The sequence below is a fragment of the Acanthisitta chloris genome, unplaced genomic scaffold (genome assembly GCF_000695815.1).
Source record: "Acanthisitta chloris isolate BGI_N310 unplaced genomic scaffold, ASM69581v1 scaffold11360, whole genome shotgun sequence".
Taxonomy (NCBI): Eukaryota; Metazoa; Chordata; class Aves; order Passeriformes; family Acanthisittidae; genus Acanthisitta; species Acanthisitta chloris.
Window position 1 is genome coordinate 26034 of NW_008651117.1, and position 8361 is coordinate 34394.

General features: G+C 42.4%; 1 protein-coding gene across 1 annotated transcript in view; it reads left to right on the forward strand.

Annotated features, from left to right (window-relative positions):
• KLHL6 (kelch-like family member 6) overlaps positions 1-7679 on the forward strand; it is a 20884-nt gene extending 13205 nt beyond the window's left edge. Inside the window, exons 4-7 of the mRNA XM_009071787.1 lie at positions 171-408; positions 3789-3991; positions 4916-5129; positions 7346-7679. Coding sequence (XP_009070035.1) covers positions 171-408; positions 3789-3991; positions 4916-5129; positions 7346-7647 — 957 coding nt within the window. The 3' untranslated portion in view covers positions 7648-7679. The remainder of the gene's footprint in view (positions 1-170; positions 409-3788; positions 3992-4915; positions 5130-7345) is intronic.
• The last annotated feature ends 682 nt before the right edge of the window (positions 7680-8361 follow it).

The following is an 8361-nucleotide window of genomic DNA, read 5'->3' on the forward strand; positions in this document are numbered from 1 at the left end:
CTTCTAGGATGCTTTCCAGGTTTTCAACTTAGAAAGCATTGGATAATTGGTTCAGCTGATGTAAGCTTGTTGTGATTTGCAAAACAGGTAATCAAAAGAAGGTCACCAGACCTTTCTGTTAGTGTAGGTGTAAGTGCCCTGTGTACTCACTCTGTCTCACTTGTATTTAGATTATTACAGAAAGGACCAAGCCCAGGATGCACGAGTTCCAGTCTGAGGTGTTTATGATCATAGGGGGCTGTACAAAAGATGAGAAGTTTGTAGCAGAAGTGACTTGCCTGGATCCTTTGAGGCGAAGCCGCCTGGAAGTAGCAAAATTACCAATCACAGAGCAGGAGCCGGAGAATGAGAATAAAAAATGGGTGGAGTTTGCATGCATTACGCTAAAAAACGAAGTCTACATATCGGGTAAGGAATAAGACATTGGGAGTTGAAGAGGGGAGCAGGGGGTTCTCACAATTTCCAGCTTTTTTCAAGACAGCTTTAGGGAAATTAAACACTACAGTTCTTTTAATGCTTTGGCTTTGAATGGGCTCCAGAGAGCACTGGATGTGTGAGGACACTGCCTAGTGCTGGGTTTAGCACAGGATTTCTTTTCAGACAATATTAATCTATGTACATGGCTACTTGTGTGTGGCACCCTGAACTTCAGTGGCCCTAAACACTCAGTAACTATGGTCACAGAAGGGGTCTTGGGAGCAGTTTATCAAACATCAAATGAAGGAGAATTACTTCAGCATCTTTTTGTGACAAGTACATTTGCAGCTCCACATGTATAAACAAAATCCTGCCAGAATCTGAGTCACTCTGCAAAAGTCAGTCAAGAACCTGCAGCTAATTGTCACCACTGTTTGGCTGCTCCCTGGAAACTGCACTTTCAGGAGCACTTCTAGAGCCATCAGACAGGACTCTAGAAGTGCCCACTTGTTAACAGCAGTTTTAACTGTCAAAGCCAGATGAAACCTCACAGTACAGACATCCACTGTGTGTCTGAACATCCCATTTGCCAGCTCACATCCTGAGAGCTTCAGGGGGCATGTTTCACTTCCCAGGCAAATACAGTTGAGCTCCACACAGGGGGTTGATTCTGGAGCTGTGGAGTTTTTAGTTTGACAGTCAAAAAGGTTAAACTCAAGCTTGCTGGTCAGTTTGAGAGCTGGTTTTGATGACATATCAAAAACAAGTCTGATGGTCTTGCTCTGCTTTCCAGAGGAAAAGTGACAGCAAGGTTGTCATCTCTGTTGCGTTACAGACCACGTTAACGAGCAGGGCCTCCATGAGTAGGATACTTTTTTTTTCTGCAAAATCATCCACCAAATTTTACGCTGGCTTAAAACAAGAGAGTAGAAAGGAGGAGGAAGAGCCAAAGTGCGAATGTTTTGCTTAAGTATGAATAGTGGTTCACTGCCTATATTCAAATATCTTCCATTGCACTCTCTCTTTGGAGAATCCATGTATTTTTATTACTTCATTCCAATTTAAGGTTTATTAAATCTTTATCCTGGGATAAGAATGAGATAATTTCTTCCCTAGTTACAAATGAAAGAGTTTTTTTCCTTTCAGCCCACGAAAGAGAGTTTCTTTTTACCTTGACATCAGTCCCTCTGTTAAAAGTTAGCTGTAGAGGGGAATCTAAGTCAAACATCTCAGCTAGGGAATATGCCTCACACCTCCACACTCTTGAGTTGAGAGGCTTCTTTTCCATTTGCCTTTAATCTCTTACCCTTTCCTCTTTTTCAAGGTCACAGGCTTTTTGCATCCTTTTATTCCTGACGCCTTTTCCACTGTCTCTTCTCCACTTTTCTTTTGTGGTCTATCCAGGCTACCTCTAAGCCAGGCTTACACATTCCCTGCTGTAGTGAGTCTAAGCTGCCTTTCCCTTTGCTTCTATTCTCACAGGTTCCATTTCTTCCTTCTCTGCTTAATTTCATATCTTTGACACCCTCTCTCCATTCCCTCTTTTCCTTTCTCCTTTTTGTTCTTCTTACCCAAATAAAAGGCTGAGCGGACCAAAGCCATTAGCAGGTTTTTTTCTAGCTAAACCAAATTATTAGTGTCTCAATCCTGATTAAACATCTGCCTCCTCCTCTGTGTCCTTCTACTTTTGTTTTCTTTTAGCTCCTGTAACTTGCTTTTTCTCGAACCTGACATGCATCTTTCCTAACTTGATCTCACCTCCCATGTGCTCATTTCCCTCAGTATCTTGGAACAGTCTGGGGTCTTCCTTGCTCTTTTAGCATCTGAACAATAGGAAAGTCCTTTGCACAAGATTATGACAACTGTTGTGTCACAATTTCCCCCAAACAATTTAAATGTTTTGACTGGATGGCCTGAAACACTACATTTGTAGCATAACTAAGAATGACATGAATTATCACTCTCCATTCCGTTACTTTTACTAATTTAGGCACAATTTCTCCTCAAATTAGGAAGAACTGTTGTCTAGAGAAAGAACGGAAACAAAATAAACCTCCAGCTCTTGCAGAAAACTCTCCCTGTCCCCTGATGTGCAGCAAATTCACCCACTGGTCCAGCTAGGCTCCCACCAGAGTTTCCCCCTACACAGAAAAGCACAAGCTCATGTCAAAGGGAAATTTCAAGAGAGAGTAAGGGCAACACCTGCAGTCTCTCAGCCCCATTGTAGCCATGAATGCTGCATTCAGGCCCTTCAGCCACTTCAGCTGAGTGCAAATAAAATTCAACACATGCATGTGAAAAATACTGAGACAAAAGCATTACAAACGACTCTTTCTAGCATGCTAATCATTTCCCATTCAATCTGCTATTTGGCCCAGGGATAGAATTCATCAGTTTGCAGTGATCTGGCTGCAGTACAGAATACCAATGAGGGCAGACACTTTGTCAATGGAATATGAATTATCTTTTCAGTATATTCACCAGTGAAGCAAATATCTAATCAGGTTGCAGATGATGTAATAAGCTACTCAGACTGTAAATGTGGTTTCAGGCTTAACTAGATCCGTTTGTATTACGGTTACACCAGAAACTGTACACAAACAAAAGCACTTGTTTAAAACTGCTCTCTGCTTTAGCACAAGGAAAGATTCTCTCGCAAGTCAGCTCTAGAGTGAGTTTGCAGAGTCCAGTCCTGATCTTCAAGCTATAAATGTGAACGAAATCCAAGTCTGTAGAGAAAGAGACCAGGCGAGGCACAAAAATGAGATCTCAGCCATATGTTCCCAAGGTTGAATAGTAAAACTTCTAACAGGTCATGCAGGACTATTGCTGGTAGGAGTTGAGAGTCAGGTCTTTTGCTTTGTTATGCAGACCACGAGGCTGGCTGGACCGAGCCTGCACAAACCAGCAGTTCCTCAGTGTGGGCCTGTCTTTGAGGGATTTGGCACTACCAGTTGCAGCATCCTCTGCTATCTTGTGTAAATCATGTTTGTTCCTTTGCCCCTTCCAGCATTCTGCACAGTTCTGGTAGTGCACAAAAACCTCCTGCATATCACCACACTATGTGTGGTTGGTCATGCACTCAGTATTGAAATGAAAGTGGTTGTGGTCTGGTAAAGTGAGGAATAGTGATTTATATTTACTGAATATCTGGTTGCAGAAATTCTCCAGAGTTTCCTTCACTGTTAAGTAAACTAAATGCAGAATTTTTCTTCTGCTATGACAGGTCCAGGCCATTGGTATAGGTAATTAAGAAGTTAACAATAAGTAACAATGATTTATTTTTTGTTGTGTTTCAATTCAAACGTATTGGAGATTTGAAGTAAATACAAGCTATGCTATCATATTTACATGTGTCACGTACGCTGCAGGTGGCAAAGAAACAAAGCATGATGTCTGGAAATACAATGCCTCCATCAACAAATGGATACAGATCGAGTATCTAAACATTGGGCGATGGAGGCATAAAATGGCAGTGTTGGGTGGCAAAGTGTACGTCATCGGTGGGTTCGATGGCATGCAGAGAATCAACAGCATGGAAACATATGATCCCTTTCATAACTGCTGGTCAGAGGTAAGCTGCTGTATCACATAGCATTTTACTCTTTTGGAACATTTTAATCAGAAAATGTTAGGGCTTGGAATTGTGAAAATGAACAAACAGGATCTCATACAATTCTTTGAAGTATTTCTGGTCTGCAAAAACCCTAAATATTGTTTTCTGTAGAAATGTTTATTTTTCAGAAAGTAAAGATCCCTGGATTACCTGCCAGTTGTTGCCTGTGAGATATCTAATGCCTAACTCCCCTGTTTGTAGTTGACTTTTGAAGCTAGTAGTCCATAAAACAGTGAATAAGAACATAGCATACATGACCCAGAGCACAGGCTGAAAACTACTGCTCTGATACATTATATATATATATCAACCTGTGCATTATATATGCTATGGGCTATAAATTTAAGTTGAAAGTACAGGTTTTAAGGTAAACAGAATGAAACAACTGCAGTTCTACTAACTGTACTTCAAGCAATAAAAGGAGAGAATTAGGCAGCCAATTAATCCATGAGAGTAATGAGATCAGGCATCATAATGGACACACAAACCCTGGTTTCTAGATTATGCAAAGCAATGTGGATGAATATAACAACCACAGCTGCAAGTAGAAAGATCAGTATGAAAATATTTCATGTGTTTTTTCAATGTATGTAGGTACGTAAAGGAGATTTTGGGCATTTCTGGCATTTCCTAACTTTTGAATTGTTGAGAGTGTAATTTTAATTTCAGCATTTGAACAGAGTATATTTTTATAAAGGGTTTTTGCTGTCTTAAGAGTGAGCTGAAACATACTTCTCCCTTATCCCTAGAAATTTCAACTTCTGAACCCTACTTAAAAAGGAAACTTAAAAGGGATATCTGACTTAAAATTCCACAGACTCCCACCCTGTAGGCATGTCTGACTGCTTCAGGTGGTCACAGATGATTTTTTACGGTCCACAGGCTGCTCCCCTCATGGTCAATGTGAGTTCCTTTGCAGCAGCAAGCTACAAGAAGAGACTCTATGTGATTGGGGGAGGACCTAATGGGAAGCTGGCAACGGACAAGACTCAGTGCTATGACCCTGCAGCCAACACATGGAGCCTGAAGGCTGCCATGCCCGTGGAAGCCAAGTGCATCAATGCTGCAAGTTTCCGTGATCACATCTATGTGGTGGGTAAGTGAAACATTGATGGTTCTCCTTGTCTAGACTCAGCAGGGATTGTATCTGTGTGTTAGGTTTACCCACAAACTCTGTGGAGTAAAATCAAATAGTTGGATGGCTATTCCCATTGAGCTTAGCAAGTGATGGGAATTCAGCACATTCACAAACAGCAGTGAAGAGTTACCAAGTCAAAATGTCTGGGAAAGCTGAAGCTAGGCCAGAGACAACTTAAAGCCATCCAAAGACGTGTTTGCAGTGGCAAGGGCATGAACTCATGACTACACCACGTCCTCCCTCCTCTCCAGGGGTGTTACACAGCCCACTGCATGCAGCATTTGTGCAGGGATATGGGTCCTAAGAGCAGGTCATGGGAGCAGAGCTACTGATACCCAAAGACCCAGACTTCTTCACTAGATTGCACTTGGGGTTAATTCAGTCAATTGCCAGAACTGGAAGCAAAGATGGAAGAACAAGAGTTTGATGGCGGCGAGCCAAACTATAGAGGGAGGAGGGAGCCTGCAGATGGTGGTGGAAAATCCAGAAGGAGGAGAGAGAAACATTTGTTTCCAAAGCAGGAGCTCTGAAAAGTTCCCCCCCCTTCCCTCAGCCTTGATGCAGGAAGTTTCTCATTTACAATATAATTGATATATTGCTGAGGGCTGGCACAGAGCTGGAGTATTCACCAAATAATAAATGGTGCTATGGAGGGAGATTTATAATCTGCATTTGTGTGCATGTATATATATCTAACTACATATATATATATATATGCATGCACCTTTTGTGTACATTAATACCTCCTCAGCACAGGGATTGACCTCACCCTGTTTGTACAGGATGGCAGACAGAGAAGGCATGACTTATGGGCTAGCTGATACAACTCCTGATAAGACTGGACATGATACTCATGACATTCATTCAGCATCTTTCAGACAGGGACATCCAAGGAAAACCTATTGTTTACCTATCTGAGAAACAAATCTAGTTCAATTTGATAGAAATCAGCCCCACCTGAAGTCTAAAAGATAAAAGAGCATTTGGTTACTGCATCCAAAGCAATCAAATTACCCAGACCAATGAATTGCCAACTGCCAGATGAATCACTGTAACTGACAACATCTGTTTTCAGTCTGCTCCAACTGGAAAATAAAACATGTGCAAGACACCTCACCTTGATCATACCTCAAATACTGGACTAGTATTGTCATACCCAGTGACAGAATGAGGAGCAATGAATATAAACTAAACCACAAGTTCCACTTCAACATGAGAAAGAACTTCTTTACATTGAGGGTGTCAGAGCACTGAAATGGGCTACCCAGGGAGATCATGGAGTCTCTCTCTCTGGAGACATTCAAAACTCACCTGCACACATTCTGTGTCCCCTGCTGTAGATGACCCTGCCTTGACAGAGGGTGGGACTGGATGACCTCCAGAGGTCCCTTCCAACCCTAATTATTCTGTGATCCTGTGATTCAGTACAGCTACTACAGAAGACATGTCCAGTCCCTGCAAATTTCCGAATATGAACCACTTATCTGTTGGTAGTTTCAGGAGGGAATATATTTCCATAGCCTTTCTTGAGTATTGAGGTATTGATGACTTTTTCAAGAGAAAAAGACCCTGAAAAATTGAAAGGCTGCACAGGTTTCAAGAATGGCTGCAGATTTGGGAAACACAGAGAAACTGAAGGTCACTCTGTTTAACATACCCATAAGAAGATTACTGGTACAGTCTGACAAACCCCTAAGTAAGGAAGGGGATTTTGAACACAGGCAGCTCCAGGCAGAAGGAGGTTTGATAGACAGAAGGACACTGAAGTTAGAGGAGTCAGTGAAAAAATCCTGTACCCATTTCTAACAGTGATGGCTTACCACACCTGATCCTTCATGATCTAAGCCCTTTTAAGCAAGATTGTATTTTTCTGTAGCTGTGTCCTTAGCTGAAGCAGCAGGTATGAGAAAAGTCTGTTGCTGGGTGCACTGTGGTCACACTGAATGATCAGAGCAGTTTGTTCTGGCCTTAAATTCCATAGCCTTACGAACAATCAGTGGCCTTCTGCAGATCAGGCTTTCAAAACAACACATATCCTGTGACCTTATTTTTCTTAGCTTTGGTGCAGAAATCATTCTCAGGAATGTCAGGAGCGGGGCCTTGCTAAGTGGATAGTTTAAGTAAAATCCCTTACAGGAATGGCCAGAGCAAACCAATATCCATTTCCTTTCCAGGCGGGGCCATGAAAGCACTCTACTCCTACAGCCCCCAGGAAGACACATGGTGTTTGGTGACTCAGTTCACCCATGAGAGAGCCAGTTGTGGGATTTCTCCTTGCAACAACAAGTTGTTTATCACTGGGGGCCGAGACGAAAAGAATGAAGTCATTGCAACAGTGCTCTGCTGGGACCCTGAAACTCAGAAGCTGACAGAAGAGTGTGTCCTGCCTCGGGGTGTCTCTCATCACGGGAGTGTGACGCTCAGGAAGTCTTACACGCACGTCCGTAAGATTGTGCCTGGGGCAGTTTCTGTCTGATGGCAGGAGAGCTGCAAAGAAACCCAGTGCCCCCGTGTCCAACGGCACAGACTGCGACGAGGATGGCTGCGCAGCACGGGCAGCCATGGATAGAGCACTGGGCCCTCTGGGAGCATCTGGACATATGCTCAGGCCTTGCATTTCCTCTGTACAGTATATCCTTAAGTTATCTTAATTCCTGTCCTCCACAGAAAAACAAAGGGACCAGCTATAGTTTATTCCTGCCAACACAATACCTCCAATCAGGCAAAGAAATGTGATGCATAGGTGGGAAATTTACTTCCCAGCTATATCAGCTGTGAAACATGCTTGAACTGGCTCAGCTTGGTCCCAGAGTTTAACTATTTATTGTGTTAAGTTGGATTTGCAGCACCTACTAGTGAGAAAAAGAGAAGATGCTTTTTGGAATTAAAGATTTGTAACTTTGGTGGAATGTAATATCATTCCCTACAAAGCTGTGCTTTTTTTTCCCCAGTGGTTGGCACATTCGGTTAAGTTTGAACTGGTTTGTTTGTTTGCTTGTTTTCTTGAAGATACTTTGTTAGTTTTTCATTTCTGCGTGACCAAATAAATCCATCTCAGTTCGTAAACCTCCTGTGATTCCCAAGAAAGAGGCTGCACAGGCTGCAAGTATAAATGGACGCAAATCTGGTTCCACTGAACATTCACTGCAGCTGTTTTCTAATAAAGCACACCAAAAACTAGTTTCTCTTT